The following is a 22320-nucleotide window of genomic DNA, read 5'->3' on the forward strand; positions in this document are numbered from 1 at the left end:
TCTACCTGCATACCATTTTACAGCTTTCCAGATAGAGTCGAACATATCACAATTTTCGATCAGGCAAACAAATAAATATTCAAACATGTAAACAAAGTTGAGTTTTAGTAGTATACTAGAATACCCGTCATCCCTTGGATAACTGTGGGTTTCGGGGGTCATCCATCAAAAAACATCACGTCTGTCACTCAGAGGCATAGCGAGCCTTCCCGGCGCCCGGGGACAAACTTTTCGATTTTAACCCCCCCCCCCCCCTCAAACTTTTGATGTGCACCCCCTCCCCCCCCCCCACTCAAACTTTCGATTTGAACCCCCCTCAACCTTTCAATTTATTTTTCCAAACCATTTTGGCGCCCCAACATACGTCCCCCCGCCCCCCCCCCTTCACCTCCCCCCGCCTCCCCTCCCCCCCCCCCGCCTCCCCTTTCCCCCCCCCGCCTCCCCTTTCCCCCCCCCCCCGCCTCCCCTTCCCCCCCCCCCGCCTCCCCACCCGCCCCCCCCCCCTCCTCGCTACGCTACTGCAGTGTCACTTATCGTCACAAAAACAGAGCCCACATTCAAAAATATGTTTCTTATCTTTTAAAAACACCGAAAACACCGATTTCGGACTATCCCTTCATATACTGACGTCACATGTGACCTACTCAACTCTACTTCACCTGCCCAGTGTCCCGCCAAGTCTCAGACAACATGTTTTTATCGTTTAAAAAACGATTCCAGCCGAGCATGTCTCTGACCACACTATCCTTTCATATGGTTAGGACAAAGAAACAGATGAACTCTACTTCACCTGCCCTGTATCCTGCCAAGTTCAGATAGGCAACTTTATCATTAACATCTAAAAAAAAAAATTGAAAAAAAATATCATTTTTTATCATTAACATCTAAAAAAAAAAAAATTGAAAAAAAATATCATTGACATATTAGTCTAGAACCTGTACCACTCGCATGAGAGCGGACTACGCTACAAACTTAGCTATTTACTCGTGACGTCACAAATGAATTTTTATACTATACTTTGATGCAACTTGATTTCGAGCGTCTAGTCTAGAAGTAGTAACTTTCAAATTAAATTTTATCTTAAATTAGCCAAACAAAGATTTATATAAAATAATTAAGGCCTGAAATAGATTCTAGATGTATTAAGGCCTGAAATAGATTCTAGATGTAGAATTTACATTAAGTCTAGATTTAGAATTTACATTGAGTTTAGTGACCTAGATCTAGATCTAGGCTAGATTCATAAATTTCCTTCGACAGCTGATCTTTAGATCTAGAGAAATTTATTGTAAAACTAAATGAAAAAAGACAGTTGAAAATTGATATAAGTGTTGGAACGTAATAAATACAGCAAACGGACGTATTGTTAAAGTTATGACCGACAGAAAATTAGATTTAGAACGCGTTAAACTTTGGAATGGGAACACAATTTTCTTCGATAGACGCCGCCATTTTATTGTACTAAAGAGTCAACAAAAAACTCTGACGTCACTATCAAGGGACGTCACTATCCCCACAAAGTTTATTCAAAGTATTAACATTTTTTAAAAAATACGGTTAATTTAACAATGAATAAATCAATAAATTAATTAACGTCTTTAAATAAATTTGTGATTAACAGTCTGTCTGCATTAAAAAATTATTCTCTACCTACATACTATTTTACAGCTGTCCCGGTAGAGTCGAACATATCACAATAGTCAATCAGGCAAACAAACAAATAAATATTCAAACATGTAAACAAACTTGACTTTTAGTAGTATATAGATAGATATTAAAAAAAAACGCTTTCCCATGACTGCTCTATGGCTGTTTTCGGTTGTTTCTGTCCGCTTATATATTGCGTTAAGTTTCGGTATTTAGAGGAATATTGGCAGCTGACTATTTCCTGGTTTCTTAAAAACATGGATTAGGATATGAATAAATAGGTAAAATACTACGTTCTTACTTCTTACACAACAGACAAACTGTAGATCTAGATCTAGTAACATCTCAAGATTGAGATGATTGATTTTTGTAAATTAACAGCTAGTATTCTAAACCTGAGTGTTTAGTATTCTAGATCTAGCAAAGTAGCTAGTCTTGAGTAAGAGTAAGTCTGAGTCTTACTTTGAAAGTAATACTTTCACTTTTCAGTAGTTGCATCATCATTGAATTAAAAAATAAAATGAATTTAGTTTAAACCTAGACTCTAACTCTAACTGCCAACTATTACTAACAATACTAAAGTTAAAGTCAATGAGTAAAAGAAGAGAGTTTTCAAAATTTCAAATGAAATTAATAAAATTATTCAATACTGTCACGCAGTGGGTCTTGGTAAACTTCAAGTGAAAATGTTAAAAATGGTGAGAGATAACCACTCCAACTAGTCTAAGCAGCGATAAAATAATCTAAAAATCATAAAAAATTTATGTGACCAGCTTTCATAAAGGATAGTCTCAAAAGTAGTCGGAAGGCCCGTTAAATATTTAAAAAATCATGGATAATCTTATTAAAGTAGGCCTAAATAATAAATATGGTTATAAAAATTTGGTTTTGTCTGACTTTACTGAAGATTGAATGTAGACCTGTTACTGTGTGTTGGTAAATTGCAACATTGCAACATGCCAATTGGCAAGAAGGTAAATTGTGAGAAGGTTGTGAAGACCGTCGCTTATATGACATTTTTGTCTCTCATCCTACCTCCACCTGATATTTACACTTGGTGGGGATAAAAATGTGAAGATTAAAATTATACCACACCCAATATTTAATGAACTTTGATACAGACTCCAAAGACGTTTCATTTCAATGTGAAAACTTCAGATTTTTCATTCTCTAGATGTGCTGGTGATTTATCAATTTCTTTCTTTTGTGTGGAACACAGAAGCCAGATATATTGCCTTTGATCATCCAGTGCTTGAAGCCGCTGCCGCCCCAAACATGTCATCTATTGTTATAAAGAAATTTTTTATTATTACTGCCAACTACGATTTATTTTTTCATTGCTTTAATATAAATTTTGTGGATTTTAAAATATGTTTATAGTTTTAAATTGTTTATTTATACTTCTCTGACTTCTCTTATATTTATTATTTATATTAGTACAATAATACAAACTGTTAAAGATCAGAAGGTATTGGCCGTACATTAACAATGTGGCTGTATATTTTTCTAGTGAACAATATAAACTCACAATGTCCCAGACATGTTTGTCATATTGCTATTGTTCAGGCTATGATCTAAAGTTTTTGTATGCATCAACTGTGGCCCTTTAAACATCAGTATTTTTCTCATGCAGACTAGAAATTGTGTGCCAAGCGGGCGACTATGTTTAGAATTTTAAATATAGATCTAGAGTTAATAAAAAAATATACTCTATCTTCTCTTTACAAACTCACAGTGACCTGTTGACATGAAAATGTTAACAGGCGATCATAGGAGAGTAATGATTGTTACGAAGTCATCTGTGTGCTTTGTTTTGATGGTGGTGATGACTGCAGTGAGAGGTTAAACAGTTGTGTGGTGAATTAGACACTGTAGACTTTGGATTACTTGATTGTTGAAGAAGACACCAACACAAGTTCAGCTGAACAACTTTAATTAAATAGATAATGAAACTACACTCTATATGGTAGTCCTACTATGGTCTAAGGGAGCAGAACTTGTTCATTAATAGAAGCCGGCCTTAGGGGCCAGCCCTACCACACTTTACAAAACACAAAAACATGACTACATGCTAGCAAGCCTAACGTTCAACTGTCTAATTCTTCTGCCCCAAGCCTCACCCTCAGGTTCCTTAACCCCTGCTTGACCCTGGCAGTCCAGCGAGGGTAAAGGGACGGGCGCCCTAACCTGCACATTAATAGCTAGGTGGGACAGGGATGCATTGTGTCCCAGTTCAGGTGTGGGACAGGAGGGGTAGGGTAGATACCAACTAGCAGTGGGACGAGGGGGGGGGGGGTGAACTCAGTTATAACAATGATGTTAAGAATTTTTTTGATATTTAAAAAAAATCTAAACTTGATAATTAAACAAAAAAAAAGAGCAACATACAACCCCGGTGAAATATCAAATTCACTTTCCCCATATACCATAAGGTTCAAACAGGGAACTTTATCAATGCTAATTGAAGCTTTACTAATCACTTTGATTAATGAAGACTTGAGTGATCATCACTCACCACATAAGTTTAACTAGGTTTATTGTGAGTTATTTGCTGATAATAGTTGATTTTATTGTTTAGATGGGGTAGACTACAAGAGTTGTTTAAATACTGACTTGTTTATATCATTTTTTTCACTTGTAATATAAAACTATTCATGGGCCCATACATTTAAACGTAAATGTCTTACTTAACCTAACAATAAGTCTGTTGGTGTAGCAGGCCTATACAAATGATGTATTTCTATGAATAAATTCATCAACAAAAATGATGATTAATTAATCCTTGACATTGTCAATGTCTGTGTCACAAGTTATATGAAGGATGTAGTTTTAGATAGGTGTAGCCTAACATAATTTAACAATAACATAAGTCATTTCTTTGGCTGAGTATGAAAATTAACATAATTCATTAACATTGAAACATTAATACAAATACTTATACATTGTTACTAAATGTAAGAAATTGTTCTATGCAGAAATTTTTTGTATTTTTTTTTTCATTTCATAAACCTAACAAACATGTAAGAAACTTTTTTTGTTTTGTTTTATATAAATCAAAGCTGAGCCAAATTTATCAGACGTATATTCACATCTTATTGTCTAAAATAAATTTCCCAAAGTCAGGGTCAACCTATCTTTCCTTCCACGGTATAAAATTACTTATCTAATTTTAACTAAAGTTTGTTGGAATTTGTTTTTACATAAATACTAAACAAACACTATAAAAATATAGTCTTGTGCAAACATCAATATTGTTGTTTGACTTAGTACTGTCTAAAGTAGTTACTTATCTCCCTTGATTACCTCATACTTATATTTAAACAGATAAGCTTAACATGAGTCACTTAGTTTTCTGATAGAATATTTTAAATGCTTTTCTTGTACATAAATGTTTTTATTCTAAAGGACAAACTAGTTTTATTCAAAATGGATTTAAAACGTTTAACTTTTAAGTTACATTTTTTATTTCAAATATATTATAATGTACAGGTAAATGTACTACTTAGCACTAAATATGTGTCCAAATTCCTTTTGGTTCAAACATTGGCTGTACTTATAGGCCTACACTTAGGTTACTTAAAATCCCTAGCTAATTTTTAAAGAAATTAATTATAAATATTAAAATGTGTATGTGTTGATCTATTTGACAACTTTAACTTATTCAAATACTTTCTTTTTGTGTTTAACAGAGCCAGATAATCTTTACAAAATGGAAAAACTAACAAGAGAAAGTGTTTCTGGCAGTAGTAAGCACACATCATCACCATTCGCTGTCCCAACTTGTAGCGGGGATTCCAGTCACCTAGTTCCGGAATTCTCTAGAAAACTGAGTATAGCTGACGAGCCAGAGGAAACGACACTCACCAGCAGCTCAGGTGCTACTGCAGGCAACCCACATTGCCAGGAGGAGATGAAAACTCAGGTAGACAACATAGACTCTGTGAGTGAGAGCAAAAAACTGACCCCTGACCCCGCAGGTGAGCACAGGTTCACCTGTCCGTGTGGGGAGGTGTTTGAGAGGTCAGTTCAGCTGGCCTCACACAAGCGTTGGTCATGTAAGCTTAAAGAGAAAACTGCCCAGTGCGATGTCTGCGGAAGCTGGTTCGCTTCTGAGTTAGGTTTGAAAAGGCATATGAAACATGTTCACGGGGGTGCCGTCAGCTGTGACGTCTGTCACCTACGCATTCCCAACACTATAAAACTGACACGTCATGTCATGGAGGCTCACCATGTCGACACTAAACCTTCCTCGTTAAAATGCTACGTCTGTGGTGACACCAACTTTGAAAGTAAATTTGAACTGGAGTGCCACCTAGTGGTTCACAAGTATGAAAAACACCACCAAAAAATGACGCAGTCAAAATCATGGACTACAGAACATGCCAGCCATTTTTCACCTTACCCTGCACCTTTCATGAGACCTCCAATGCATTTCCCACCACGGCCTCCGTGGCCATTTTGCCATTTCCCACCTTCCCCCATGCCCCATTTTATGCACCATCCACTATTCCACCATTCTCCATTCCATCCGCAACCTTTCCACCACCTTCAACCTGATTCATGTCTGTTTGCCCAACCCACTACACCTACCCAACCTTCAGACTTGTCTGACGCTCCTCCAAAAGTTGATGCCCATTCTCAAGTCTCATTCCCTATCGACCAAGATTTACTATCACAATCTGAACAAAGTTCAATTCCTCCCTCCCATCCTCGCCATGATCACAAATACGTAGAGCCTACATCGGTGCCTCTGCTTGCTTACTCCCACCCAATGAAACATCACCATGGCCACCATGGGAAGATCAAATGGAAAAAATACCTCAGGCTGATGATGAAAGGCAAAGTCCCCCCTTTGTGGATGGGGGACATGCAGCCAAACTTTGACCCTCAGGAAGTGGAGACCCCGCCGATTGGAGCAAAGACAGACACATGCGAGTTTCAAATGGCCTGCAAGTTCTGCGACAAAATCATCCAGAGAAACAAAGTCAACTGGCACCAGCGTAAGGAGTGTCCGGTTTTGTCCGTGCACAGGTGCAGCGTGTGCGACAGGGTGTTCAGGAAGAGGCACTTCTTGATACGACACATGCACGAGCAGAAGCATTACCAGTTTGCTGGGGAGGTCACCAAGGGCGCTGGAGCAGGCTCGCAGCTTGATGCAAACACACTCTCCGTCCTGCAGGAGAAGATGAACGCCTCTCTAACTTTAGTCCCTAAGCAAGAAAACACACAGATGGCCCAACAAGAAGATTCTACAATGGCAGAGAATCTACCCAAAGACTCGCAAATAGCCCAAAATCTGCCTGAAGATTTAAAGATGGCCCAGGATTCACCAGAAGATTTAAAGATGGCAGATAATCTACCAGAAGATTCTCAAATGGCTCAGATTCTAGCAAGTAACTCAGAGCAATCTCTTGTAGATAAAGAAAGCATAATGGAAGGTGTAAGTAGTTACCCAAATGCACCAGAAGATACCCAGACACCAGAAAAAGTCTTAAATACAACACTAGTTTCCCAGCACCAGTGCAGCATTTGCAAACATACCTGCCAAGACAGGGATAAACTGCGTGAACACTTGAAAGACCACATCAATCAAGTGATCACCATTCAGAAAGTTCATGAATGGACTATTAAATCTTCTGAATATTTTTTCCTCACCGACCCAGACGACGAGCTTGACCGCGACACCGCCACATCTGTCACTGCCAGCACCAGTTGCGTGGACTCTGAGCTGACCTCCACCACCGGGTCAACAATGCCGGACAGCCACTTCTCCAGCCTGGACTCAGCCATCTCATCCGACCCGAAATGGACCAAGCCGCATAAGAAAAAAAGCAACCATCACCACAGGGGTGAGATCCATGTTTGTGACTTCTGTGGTGAGCAGTTCTCCTTCCGGAAAGATCTCCACTTCCACATGGAAAACAAACACAAAGACAGCACCTTAAAGTGCCCTGTGTGTAAGAAAAAATTCAGCTGGAAAAAGCGCGGCAAATTTTACGAACGGCATTTGAACTCGCACTACGGGGTCAAAGTTTTTAAACATAAGTGCGACACCTGCGATAAAACATTTCTAGAAAATTCCAAACTCCGGGCGCACATGTCTCTCCACAACCAGGAACTGCTGCACAGGTGTTCAATATGCAAGAAAGGCTACGCAAACAAGTCTAGCCTGGTGCGACATGAGCGCAGGCACACAGGGATCAAGCCGTACCAATGTGAGATCTGCGCTGAAAGTTTCATGGAGAAGCGCGAGCTGTTGCGACACTCCACCACCCACACTGGGGTCGCCCCGTTCAGCTGTGAGCAGTGCGGACAAGGTTTTACCCTCAAGACTTCTCTGATGTCTCACATGAAGAAAAAGCATTTAACTGTTGTTCCTCATTTAGTGTAATTATTCTTGACCTTATTCCAAATTATACGGACTTTATGTTTTTATCGGATTCCAAAATACGTGTACTTATTCTTGAATGATTGCCAATTATTTGGACATTGTGCCTTTGATAATTATTTATTACAAGACAACAGTGCTTCACAATTTGGTACCTTCGCTGGTTACAGTGACTGACAAACAATTTTATACTAGAACCAGGAGATCACGCATAATTCTTTGGCAAATTATTTTGTTGCTCTTCTGCAGCAGAAGCCAGGATTGTATTACAGGTATTAGGCATGGCATGTGTGGTCAGACACACCACCCTTTTTTAAAATTCAGAAATGCAATTTATAAAATGTTTCTTTTTATTTGCTAAGTCTTTGTGGAGAGAATTTTCAAAGACAAATAATAACATATTCTTAATCATGCTTTTTATTAAATAGGGTAGGCCTTTTTAATTTTTAAATATTTTATTTAATACAAACCCCGGGTATGTTTATAAAAATATCATCTGTTTAAACCTAGTATGCCTGTATTTCTCTTGTATCTTGTTTCTGTGTCAAATAATAATCAGTAATGTAAATTATTCTAAAGTTATTGATCACAGAAACATCCTGATATACTTTTCTGTTGGAGAAATGTTTTTTAACCAAAAAAAAATAAAGTTTTTCATATATGTTGAAAACATTTTTTGTATTTTAACAATTTTTTAAATTGTGATAACCAGATAACAGTTGTGATTGTTAACCCACTTGTCTTAGATCATTTTTCATACTGCAGAGTCAGCCTTAGGATATAGATGGTTAAAACATGTTTGAAATGAATTGTTTTTAAAATACAAGTGTAACAAAGCCTAGTAGCAAAGTTGCCAGTACAAAACAGGATAATCCTATTGTAGAGTTGGGACAGGGATTAATGCTGCTACCTTGAAGTTTCTTCTTAATCCCATTCGTGCCCAAGACACATGGGGCAGATAGAGTTCATCTGATTCATTGACCTCGGCATATGAAAGGATAGTGTGGCCAGCACTATGCCTAGCAGCTTTTGTTTCCCTAACGTAAGTTAGGTACCCATCAGACCTGGGTGGACTCAGGGACGTTCCATCTATTTGAATCCGGATTTGAACTCGAGTCTCTCGGGTTAGCAGTCTAGCTCTCTATTGCTAGGCCATGCCGCCCACATTTCATTTGGAAGGTTAGTCTTGCTTTAATCAAGATGTTTATTCATAATAAGTTTTTAGGGGGTCGGTGTGGTCGAGTCGGTAAAGCTCATGGTTGCTAAACCGAAAAATCTCGAGTTCGTACCCTCGGGGTCAGCCACTCTTCTAGGAGAGACAACTCCAAAATCAAACAACTGCTGCCTTGTTGTTTGTTCTTGGTTGGATAAAGGCTATTGAAGCAAACCCAAAAAGAAAACCAGTTGACACGTGATCGAGTCGGTAAAGCTCATGGTTGTTAAAATTCGAATAAAAAGTCTCGAGTTCAAACCCAAAATTAAGAATGAAAAAGAAGATACGTTAATTAATTAAAAATACATAGATAATGGCCATTATATCAACAAAATGGACTTGAAGTGTCCATGATGAATTTTAACAACTAATTGAAATCACTATCTTACCAAAGACAACTATAGTTATTCTATAAAAAATTAATTTAAAAAAAAACTCTTTCGTTATCTATTAAAATCGCTACAGGAGTGATTAAGACACAGCTAATCAAACAACTGCATCTTTCATACAGGTTTACACTACACTGTATACGTCATTTATATTATGGGGGCAGGCTCACAAGTAATAAACAGTAGCCATCTCTTGTTGTTTTATAACCTTTTCTATAACCTTTGTTGACATTAATGAATAACTTTGTGTACTGTAGGCCTCAGAGGCGCAGCTACCCATTTTGGTGCCAGGGGCGAACTATCAATTTTGCACCCCCCCCCCCATATATTTCATGTTGGCAAAAAAGCACCCCCCTCCCCCACCAGTCACTGTTTACATGTTTTTTTCTGTATCACACAAGGGATGTGGAAAATCACCGTTGCAAACAAGTAGCTTTCTATTTACTTAAAATTTTAACTAATGCAGCTGAAAAAAAAAAAAAAAAAATTATTTTTAGACTCGATAGGGCTGATAAGTAGGTCACCAACCAGTTCTACGGCCCAATAAAGCCTGCATGAGCCATAGAACTGGTTGGTGACCTACTTACCAGCCCTATTGGGGTGCCCTCTTTTGGGTTGGCGGCTGCCCCTCCCGCCCTCCCCTAGCTACGCCTACATTGTAGACCTACATGTCAACTTAATAGCTGACAGTTATAAATTACCAGCCACAGTGTTAACTTTATAAATTTAACCATGTAGTATCACACTTGTTAGTTTGAAAACAAGTACGTCATCGGGAATTCCCCATTTTATTGTGGAGAATTCCCGGGTGTTTCTTTAGGGTCTTGGTTTTTCTTCCACACTTGGCTTGCTTTGACAATCTTCCTTCTCTGTGCTGTTCGGGACTTGAATTGATGACAAGTGTTCCTCTACCTGTCCCTACTACCCCCCACCCCCACCCCCTTCTCACTAACTTATCCGTAGGTGTACATCAACGTTGCCTTTGTTACCTAGCGGTGGTGGTTGGGGGGACGACGACTGACTTAAGTCAAGTAACGAGCTTAGGGTAAACACGATTTTCATAACTGGTCACGGCAGAGGGGGGGGGGGGGGTGCAGTCCGCACTGGGTGACACTATTTAGAGGGTGACACCACTTAGAGGGTGACACCAATTTAATTTAAAAAGAAACTTGTCAAAAAATGTACAGCCGAAACAATGTTTTATCTAGCTGGAATAACAAACTAGTAGGGGGAGTTATGACACCAATTAATATAAAAAATTTCTAGAGGGGGTGTGGGGTGACACCCTCAGTTTACGAATCGGGTGACACCCCACCTAGTGACGCCACTGCATCGGACTAATTATTGTAATGTTGCAATATTACGCTTCAAATTTCTGACCTAATAATTTTTAATTTGCAAACCTGAGTATCTTTTGAAATGTTAATGCTGTCGATAAACTTCCTATTATGATTTCACAACTCCGAAGGTTCCAGAATTTGTCATAGCAGTTATAGCGATAAAACCCCATTGTAACTATTGTAGCCCTACAACCCCAAAGTCAAATTCTATTGTAGCCCTACAACCCCAAAGTCAAATTCTATTGTAGCCATACAACCCCAAAGTCAAATTCTATTGTAGCCATACAGCCCCAAAGCCTGATCTAATGTAGCCATATAGCCCCAAAGTCTGATTTAATGTACATATAGCCTCAAAGTCTGATTTAATGTAGCCATATAGCCTCAAAGTCTGATTTAATGTAGCCATATAGCCTCAAAGTCTGATTTAATGTAGCCATACAGCCCCAAAGTCTGATCTAATGTAGCCATACAGCCCCAAAGTCTGATTTAATGTACATATAGCCTCAAAGTCTGATTTAATGTAGCCATATAGCCTCAAAGTCTGATTTAATGTAGCCATACAGCCCCAAAGTCTGATCTAATGTAGCCATACAGCCCCAAAGTCTGATTTAATGTACATATAGCCTCAAAGTCTGATTTAATGTAGCCATATAGCCTAAAAGTCTGATTTAATGTAGCTATACAGCCCCAAAGTCTGATCTAATGTAGCCATACAGCCCCAAAGCCTGATCTAATGTAGCCATATAGCCCCAAAGTCTGATTTAATGTACATATAGCCTCAAAGTCTGATTTAATGTAGCCATATAGCCTCAAAGTCTGATTTAATGTAGCTATACAGCCCCAAAGTCTGATGTATCACAGCCATACAGCCTTAAAGTCTGATCCATTGATAGCCATACAGCTCCAAAGTCTGATCTATTGATAGTCATACAGACCCAAAGTCTGATCTATTGATAGCCATACAGACCCAAAGTCTGATCCATTGATAGCCATACAGCCCCAAAGTCTGATCTATTTTGTTTTAAAATTGAATGTTGCAAGTAAATCTTGAATGAAATTCTTTGTGTTGCTCCAGTTATTAACTTATTGAACCATTATCATGTACGCAGCAGGGGCGGAAATACAGTGCCGCCAGACCCCGCAATGCGGGGGGGGGGGGGGGGCACGCCATTGAGGGGCCCACAGTCGACCAAAATAATTTTTTTATAGTTAAAAAAATAATTTTCTAGCATTTTTGACTTGATGGTTGTTTTGTAAAAAGATTACCGTAGCTGCGATTGGATTATGTTTTTTCTATAGACACCACCCCAAGCTCTTGTAAATTCTTTTTCCCTTTGTTTTTAAACCACTCTGTAAGGGGAGTCCTCTTACAATAAAATTTATCAAAGATAAGCAAACTTTCAAACCACTTCCATGACTTATAGTCAAATAGGGGTGCTCCTAAGCTCCTTTTAATAGATTTTGTACTAAACAAATTAAAAGCAATTACTTCTCTTAATTAATTTTTTTGTAACGTACTTACTAAAGAATGGCATTGTAAAAAAAGGAAATGTATTTAAAATTAATAATATAAATACAAAAGAACATAAGAATAAACATAATACGAGACACCATTACTTATACAAAGCTTTCATGTTTTATATTCTTTTGACTAGAGGTTAAGAGGGCTTATAGCAAAAATAAAATATAACTGATTTTCACAAAAAAAACACACTTATGCACTTACACACATGACATGATGTAGTAATTTGTTTTAATTGAAAAAAACCCAACATTTTTTTAAAAACTTGAACAGGCCAGCAATGAGTATCCTATGTTCGTATTTTAAGTTTGTATATATATATATATATATATATATATATATAGGGGCCTAAAATTTTTTTTTGCGGGGTGGTCCTTTTTTTCTAGTTACGCCACTGGTACGCAGATATATTCTTCATATTAAAGAGTCAGTTCAGTCGGCCATCTTGTTTCAAGCGTTACGCATACTTTATATGCCAAATCTTATTTGAGTGTATAATTAAAATGCTGCACTGTCTAAAGTCTAAACGCATTCACGGTCTATCTAAACAAATTTCCAATGCGACAGACTGTCATTTTACAGAAGGAAAGGAAATCCCACTGACCTAAAAATAGAACAATTTACATCCTGTATTTCACATATTTAGAGTCTAACATATACCAGAGTCTACTTCTACCAGTGAAGCAGAGCTAGCTCATTTCGTTGGTCTGTGTAAGTAGACTTGTTTTGTTTCAACGTAATTTTTATTTTATATCGATTTAGGAAGATTCAAGTTGGTTTTCTATTTTTTTTTTGTGCTGACTGAGTGAACTCCCCTTGAAATTAATATACAAGGTGGGCCCACATTAACTTTGTAGGGTAGACATGATCTGAGCGTAAAGTAAAAAAAAAAAATTACTCTTTTGAGCTGGTGTTTCATCGAGCAAATGAGGTAGAGTTCACCTGCTTCTGTGAAATGGGCATATATTAGCTAGTGAGTCCAGCCACCTTTATTTTCCCTAAAGTGAGTTATGTCTCATAGAAAAGTACAAAAATAATGTTACCCTTTCAAACGGGGCGGTGCATGGGGCAGATGAAGTAGAGTTCATATGTAATATTCATCAGAGCTTTATAGACTTAACCCGTCTCAACTCCCGAACGAAATGGAATTTATTTTGAAAACATACACTTTTACCAGTGTCCGCCCCCCAACCACGGAAAATGTTGTCCGCCCCCCCCCCCCCGAAAATATCAAGTGCCGCCCTGCCCCCCACCCCCGGAGATAAAAGTCTGGAAGAAACACTGGTCTTAAGGACAGAAGATTCGAACTCGTGATTTACGGCTTAGCACACGTGCGCTATACCGCACGACCACACAATTATAACCGTCACTACCAAAATGTTGTATGTTCCAACATCGTCTCTGTGTGCGTTATTTCATCTAATTCTTAAACCCCCTCCCTTACAAACCATGTAGATTTAACTAGGATCCTGTGACGGCCTGTCTTTTGCAGTGGTGTCACCTTCTGCAGTCCACCCCCCACCCCACCCCCGCTACACTACACACCTTATGCCACCACTGTTTCTAACCTACACAACGTCCAATATGTAGTGTAGCTATTTATGACTGACGCATGCGTACTGGTTTCTTTAACCTACTAGACAATAGTGGCACCAAGGATATAGGCCAATGTTCTGCTTCGCTGATTTCAATTCTCGTGGCCTACCTATGGTACAGGTATAATCGCATTATACAATATTGCTAGAGGTTCTAAAGTATTCCAGTGGGTCTACTCTTTTGAACCTAGGGGTCCTTGGTGCAGGTGAAGTAGTGTTCACCAGTTTCAGTGCCCTCGGCATATGAAGGGATAGTGTGGTCAGCAATAAGTGCAGCCGACTTTACTTTCCCTAACGAGAGTCCGGTACCAATAGGGCTGGTAAGTAGGTCACCAACCAGTTCTACGGCTCAATAAAACCTGTATGAGCCATAGCACTGGTCTGTGACCTACTTACCAGCCCTATTAGAGCCAGGTGGACTCTGAGCTGTCATACGGACTCAAGCACGGGATCCGAATTCAATATTATGCAGTTAGCAGCCGAACGCTCTACCATTCGACCACATTGACCCTTTTAAAATATTGGTACTTGTGTTTTGGCGAGTACCAATAATTGATGAGACTAGAAAAGTTAAAAAAAAATACCATATGAATATATATAGGCCTAGGTAAACTGATGTTTTAATATCTGCTGTTGTCAACGAATCAAAGTTAGTTTTAGCGTCAGGAGATGGGTTGTGGGTTGATAATAACCTACAACACAAACCCCAGCCTAGCTCGCATTTAATACAAATAAGATAACAAAATAAGGTAACCAAAAAGTATTTGTTATATATATATATATATATATATATATATATATATATATATATATATATATATATATATATATATATATATGTATATATATGTTCTGGGGCGTATCTAACCCTCCCAACCTTAACTTTATCTTCGCCACTGATATTCATCATAAGCAACTATTTGTATTTACCTCCTCAGAATTCCCCTACCGTTGAAAATGTTTCTATCGCCAAAAGTATTGACACCATGGCTGGTCGTACTAGGTGTGTTGGGACTGGCTGAAAACAAGGAGGTGGTGCAGATGTCCATGCACAAGGAGATTAACGTCCCAGTGGGGGACAGCGGTCAAGGGGTCAACTGTGGTAGGAATTATTTGGCTCTACATCTTATTTCCTCGATCTTGACCAAGAGAGTTGAGTGAATGAAGTAGAGTAGATGGCACTAAGCCCAGCCGGGTTTGTTTCTTTAACCTGAGTCCGGGAAACGAAGTGGATGGACTCAAGGAGTCTAACCCCGATATCCGAACTCGAGACTTTCCGGTTAGCTGTAGTGAGCTCCACCCAGCTCTAATGGGTACCTAACTCACGTTAGGGAAAGTAAAGGCGGGGCATAGTACTGACCACACTATCTCTTCATATGCCGAGGTCACAGAAACAGGTGTGCACTACTTCACTTGCCCCATAGACCGTCAGGTTTGGAACAGGAGCTTTACTTTTAAGCAGCAAGCTCTACACTCAACCTCGGCGTTCCTTGTGTTTTTACACAGATGATGAAACAATCAGACAGATGAATAAGCCCTAACACTAAGTGCATTATCTTCAATTCATCTTGACCACAAAACAAGACACCACCCTCGTACTAACTACCAATTAACACATATCCTTCCACTATAAGGCATTTAGTATTATGATATATCTAGGCCACAAAAAATGTATAATCCTAATCCTAGCAATAACAATTGTGACATTAATCCAAAGTGTGACCACACGACTAATCACAGGTATGACACCAAATGACTAAAGTAAGAGACATCAACGAGTTACGGTGATTCGACAATTTCAAAATTTTTTCGTGAAGTAGGATAGATGACTACTTAAATGACAAAATTCAAACTAGAATTACTATTAACATTCCTCGAGTAGTAAATCGTCGCTAGTCTAACATTCTAAGCTTTCCCATAAGTGTATGACGACACTTTTGGACAAAACATATTTTTTTACAACACCACCCTAAAACCTACAGACACCTACTATCGTAAACCGGATGCGGTACTAAAGTGGCCTGCCTGTGGTTTCATACGTTTTATTTTCCCCAGGAAAAAATCCCGTCAACTTGACCTGGACGCCGAAAGACCTTTCACCTTCAGGAGAGGTCACAGTTTCTCTCTACTTCACACCACGTAAGTATCTGCTTGATTAGGTCACAAGTAAGTATAGATTAGGTCACAACTAAGTATAGATTAGGTCACAGCTTAGTATTTATTAGATCACCGCTAAGTATTGATTAGATCACCGCTAAGTATTGATTAGATCACCGCTAGGTATCGATTAGGCACCAACTAAGCATTGATTAAGTATTAATTAGGTCCCAGCAAAGTATTAATTATATAACTTTCATGTATTTATTAGATCATAGCTAACTATAGATTAGATTACCGCTAAGTATTGATTAGGTCACAGTTAAGTGTTAATTTGGTTTGCAACTAAATGTTAATTAGGCTACAGTTAGGTATTGATTAGTTCACAAATAAGTATTGATTAGATCGTAGCTGATTATTGATTAGGTCTGAACTAAGTATTGATTAGATCATAGCTAATTATAGATTAGGTCACAGCTAAGTATTGATTAGGTCATAGTAAATTAGGTCGTAGCAAGTCATTGATTACGTTACAGCTAGCCATTGATGAAATCGCAACTAGCCAACAATTAAGAAGGGTTCGGTGAATGCTCGTATGAAACTAGTTGGGTTCGGTACCTCCAAAAAGGTTAAAAATCACTGCCCATAGTTGGAATGGAAAGGGGTGTGCTTGTTGCTATGGACGTTCAAAGACAATGAGGGTCCTTGGCTACTGGCAATATCATACACTTCAATTAATACAAACGAAGCTGTTCAATAATTTATTATGACTCACAAAATAATAGACAATGAAACAGATATCAGAAGAGATCAATGTTTACTGCTTAGTAAAACTTGATCCAATATTTGTGACAAGGTCGGTCCTAGTTCTTGAGGTGGTACCCCAGACTTTTTAACCTCAGCGCATCGCACCAACCTGTTGGATAACACAGTGTCTAGTCAGGGTTTCGAACTCGTGACCTTCAGGTTAGCAAGCGGATAATCTACCGCTAGACCTCCGCTGTTCTCTAGAATTACAGCGTAAACATTATATTACTCCTCCTAGCTTACGAAATGGCAACCGGCAGCTTTGACGCTAGGCTGTTCGAAGCTGGATCACAAGTGCCTAAGTTCGAGTACGGGGACCAGTTCGACTGTGGACTGGCTAAACAGTACGGTATCCCGTGTCCTCTGAAAAAAGGCGGTAAGTGCTAAATTCTACTCTACATCTGTACTATCACTCTACTCTAGCCACATCACACCAGCAAACCCAGTGTTAGGGTTATGGTTAGGGTTATGTTCAGGGTTATGTTTAGGGTTATGTTTAGGGTTATGGTTAGGGTTATGTTTAGGGTTATGGTTAGGGTTATGTTTAGGGTTATGGTTAGGGTTATGTTTAGGGTTATGGTTAGGGTTATGGTTAGGGTTAAGTTCAGGGTTATGTTTAGGGTTATGGTTAGAGTTATGGTTAGGGTTATGGTTAGGGTTATGGTTAGGGTTATGGTTACGGTTACGATTATGGTTATGGTTATGGTTATGGTGATGGTTATGGTTATGGTTATGGTTATGATTATGGTTATGGTTATGGTTATGGTTATGGTTATGGTTATGGTTATGGTTATGGTTATGGTTATGGTTATGGTTATGGTTATGGTTATGGTTATGGTTATGGTTATGGTTATGGTTATGGTTATGGTTATGGTTATGGTTATGGTTATGGTTATGGTTATGAGGCTCGTTAGCTGGGGATAGCCACTCTTCTAGGAGAGACAACTCCAAATTTAAACAACTGCTGCCTTGTAATTTGTTCTTGGTTGAACAAAGGCTATGGAAGCAAATCCAAAAAAAAAAAAAAAGCAGGCTGAAATCGGAGTCAATGGCCTCAATGGCGCATAACCAGTTGACACTTAACGCTTAATTGTGTTGGAGGCGTGGTAGAGTCGGCACAAAGCTCATGGTTTATAAATTCGAACAAAGTCTCGAGTTCAAACCCACTGGCAGATAAATCTCGATCCCCTTCAACACTAATAATTAAGAACGAAGAAGAAGAAGAAGAGTTATGGTTATGGTTATGGTTAGGGTTAAGGTTATGGTTAGGGTTAAGTTTATGGTTAGGGTTAGGGTTAGGGTTAGGGTTATGGTTAGGGTTATAGTTAGGGTTATGGTTATGGTTAGGGTTAGGGTTAAGGTTATGGTTAGGGTTAGGGTTAAGGTTAGGGTTATGTTTCTAGTCTACATCTGTACTATCATTTTAGCCACATCACACCAACTATATATATATATATATATATATATATATATATATATATATATATATATATATATATATATATATATATATATATATATATATATATATATATATATATATATTGCTATATCTATTGTGCTAAGCAGAACCAAGAATTACTAGTTTTAAAAACGGGCACGAGGAGTATAGTTATCAAGTTTCCATTATCTTTGCCTTACCACTAACCCTAACACTAGCCCAAGTAAAAGTAATGCTCCTGACCATAGCGATATGATAGTTATCATATCACTAGCCGTACTTAATATAATAAATCATGACCCAAAATGTTTGCCTACTACTAATACTAACGCCTATATTAAACATAACGGTCACTTTACGTTTTATTCTAATTCTTACATCTTTAAAGAATGAAAAAAAAACAACCCACAATCAACAGTAGCCTATATTTTCTTTGCGCCTATGTCATTTCCAAACATCACAAACGATAGGGGGTCATCCATAAATGACGTCACGTTTTTTGGACGATTTAGACCTCCCCCTTCCCCTCCGTCACACATCATCACAAAAAGGCAGACCCACTCCCCTAAAATGACGTCACACCCAAAATTGCAGTTGATTTTCTCATAAACATCGATAGTTTTCAAAAATCTTGTCTGAACTCTACCAACATAGAGTAATTTAATAAGTTTCTAGTACAATTTATTGAAACAGTTTTCTAAAATGCGTCATAACGGCTAAATATCGTTCTCAATTATTGCTTTTTTATACCTCAAATGTGTGACGTCACCCCATCTGGATCTCCCCCCCCCTCCTCATCACACACCGTAAACAAAATTATGGATTCCCCTTCCCCCTACGAGTTTGACATCATTTATGGACGACCCCCATAGTGGTGTCATAATTATACAAAAATATAAAATCAGCTTAAGATTAGCTTTCTATATCGATACCAACAAGCAAAAAGTCTAACTGAACTGTTAAGACTAGAAAATAGAACCTCCAAGTATACGCATTTTAAATCTATGTTTCTTTTCAAACCAAAATGTTTAAAAAATAAAATCTCCTGACGATCAAAATTTACCATTATTTAATATTTGCAAATGTAATTGTAATTGGTTTTTTTTCCAGTTCCTTTTGCAATGACAAAGACGATCACAAAATTAAGCTTTTTGTCTGGTCATGCGGTAGGAAAGATTTACTTTTAAACTATTTAGTGAGCGATATATATATATATATATATATATATATATATATATATATATATATATATATATATATATATATATATATATATATATATATATATATATATATATATATATATATATATATATATATATATATATATATATTACGATCAAAGCCCGAAGTGCGACCAAAGCACTCATTGGCCGGCCAATGTGCGAATTGGCCGGCTCTCTTGGCCAAAGCCCGAAGAGTTTAACACTAAGATCGTATTTTGTACATTGGCCGGCCATTACGCGCACTGACTGGGACGCACTGGCCAAAGTCCTATCTAGACTAAGTTGTGATCGCATTTTCATTATTTTGGGTAAGATTTCATTGTGAGTAACGTATAGTTTGGCTCTTGTTTGTATAGCATTCTATATGCACTGGAACATGGACCAAAAGGACCGTCAGATCAAAGACAGACATACCAGATGAATGCCAAAATATTTCTGAACTAAAGAACATGTGGCCTGAACTTAAACTAGTTCACGGAAAACCAAGGCATAGCCAAAGCCAAGGTTCAGAAGAACGTGCCAACCAAGATGTTCAAAACATAATGATGACATGGATGCAGACAAATGAATCAGCTCAATGGGCTGAGTGTCTCAAACCGTTCTCTTCATCAAGGAATCCAACAATCGCCATACGAAGCCTTTTTAATGGATGCAAAGCAAAAGTGGCTCTCGATAATTTAGTTACTGAGGCAGATCTTGAGAACATTGAACAAGAAATGGAGGTTGTCATAAATGCAACTTCATCCTTAGCTAACACATCTAATGAGGTGGTGGATTGCCAAGACCAGTTGCGTGACAATAATATGGCCAACAGATTATATGTAGTTTGTGAAAAATATTGTAGTGCAGCCCATTCTTGTGGATCCTGTGGCAACGATGTCCATGCAATATGCGGAATAGCCAATAAAGCAGACGAAGGGTACGGAGGGAACATTTCTTGCAGATTATTTCACAATAAACAAGAAATCATGGACAACAGGTCAGCAGCTCATACTAGCTTGCAAACTCAAGGTGCTAAGATGCTAAGAAAATCAGATACACATTTTAAACAAGCTGAAGTGGGAGGTAATGTTCACATCCGTATACCAGATGTTGACAGAGGTCGCGGTGATCCCCGAAGCGTCATTGCAGTTGTCATGAGCATCGAGTGCACTTTCTACAAGCTATGAACGGAACATGGTGATCTAAAAGAAATTTATGCTTGTCTATTGAGACTGAGAAAAAAATCACCACGAACCATCGCATATTCACAATCACTGACCGGCGGCCAAGGCTACATTTGCTGCAATTGCACGACCAAATCCAAAACAAATAGCTGCAAGTGTAAAAATAACAAGCTACTATGTAATTCTAAATGCCAAAAAAGTTCAACTTGTTGTAACAAGTGATAATATTGATTGAGACTATAGTACAGTAAAATAAGTTGAATGTTTAATTTAATTAATAATCAATAAAGACTTAATTTTATGATCCTTACGGTATAAAAAAAAACCCCAAAATCTGCTTATGATCTTATTCGGCCATGGCCGGTCAATCATGGCCGATCCGCGGACTGGCCGGCAGAAGGCCGAAATCAAGTAAAGTTTCGGACTTTGACCGGTCTATGGGAGGCGATACTGGCAAATGCGTGCCGACTTCGGGCTTTTTGTGTCTTTTATTAGGCAAAGAGTAGGATTTAAAAATATGCATATTTATGTTATATCTTAATACTTTAGCACATTCCGTCACAATAATTTTCCAATACAGAAGCTGATCCTAAATAAGAATAGCTTAGCCGATCGACAGATGTGGCAGATGAAGTAGAGTTAATCTGTTTCAGAGACCTCAGCATATGAAGGGATGGTTTGGTCAGCACTATGCACAGCCTCTTTTACTTACCCTAACGTGAGCTCGGTACCCATCTAAGCTGGATGGACTCATTGACGTTCTATTGACCCGGATTCGAATTAAAGCCTTTCGACTACCCCGTTCCATAGCTTATATCATAAGGTTTTTAAAATATGCCATGATTTATTTCCTAAAAAAAAAAAGAAAATTTATAACGTTTAATTATAAAAATTCAATAATATCAAATAATTGGACGAATGTCTTCAACAGGGTCTTTACATCGGTATCATTCAACTGTTTGATGATCAAGACGTGGAGATGTTCTGTGTTAACATGACGGCGCGTGTTCTAACTTCGTAAAAATACACATAGACGTGATCAATCTTAGTCACGTCTAAGATTACATTGTACAAACAGTAAAACAGATCTATCATCGTGTGCTGTGTGTATTGTGTGTTCGAAAGATTCTCCACTGTGGAAAGTATGATCAGCGAATGATTTCACTGTTGCACATTCAGATTTTTAAAAATTTAAGTAAAGTTAATTTTTATTCCATATTTGTTTTTGTTATATTTGTCATAATTATTCTTGTTTACATTTTTTAAATATTATCATCTAAATTTGAATTAATTTTAACGAACAAAATAAATTTATATATGTACACAAGGAAACAGCGTTTGAAAAGTGTAACTTATTTTAGTTAGGAATGTTCATTTGTGTCAGAGATCTGTTAATACCAGCTAAACACCACAGGGATGGAGTGGTCTAGCGGTAGAGAGCTGGACTGCTAACCGGAAAGTCTCGAGTTCAAGTTAGTAGATCGTACCT

At 38.1% G+C, this 22320-nt stretch overlaps 2 protein-coding genes across 4 annotated transcripts; both read left to right on the top strand.

Moving 5' to 3' along the window:
* Positions 1–1875: 1875 nt before the first annotated feature.
* Positions 1876–8667, top strand: LOC131945888 (zinc finger protein Xfin-like). 3 transcript variants are annotated; one of them, XM_059306507.1, is made up of 2 exons: positions 1876–1928; positions 5337–8667. In XM_059306507.1, the coding sequence occupies exon 2, from the start codon at positions 5357–5359 to the stop codon at positions 8036–8038; it is 2682 nt and encodes an 893-aa protein (XP_059162490.1). In that variant the 5' UTR covers positions 1876–1928; positions 5337–5356; the 3' UTR covers positions 8039–8667. The 3 variants fall into 3 exon arrangements, with proteins under 3 accessions (XP_059162490.1, XP_059162491.1, XP_059162492.1); XM_059306508.1 differs by lacking the exon at positions 1876–1928 and adding an exon at positions 1983–2092; XM_059306509.1 differs by lacking the exon at positions 1876–1928 and adding an exon at positions 2292–2345.
* A 4428-nt stretch (positions 8668–13095) lies between these two features.
* LOC131945884 (uncharacterized) lies at positions 13096–22047 on the top strand. The gene is made up of 6 exons (XM_059306502.1): positions 13096–13210; positions 15033–15196; positions 16150–16233; positions 17237–17374; positions 19550–19605; positions 21763–22047. The coding sequence occupies exons 2-6, from the start codon at positions 15052–15054 to the stop codon at positions 21850–21852; spliced, it is 513 nt and encodes a 170-aa protein (XP_059162485.1). The 5' UTR covers positions 13096–13210; positions 15033–15051; the 3' UTR covers positions 21853–22047.
* Positions 22048–22320: the final 273 nt, after the last annotated feature.

Source organism: Physella acuta, unplaced genomic scaffold (assembly GCF_028476545.2).
Source record: "Physella acuta isolate Inbredline_101_S28 unplaced genomic scaffold, ASM2847654v3 ptg000538l, whole genome shotgun sequence".
Lineage (NCBI taxonomy): Eukaryota > Metazoa > Mollusca > Gastropoda > Physidae > Physella > Physella acuta.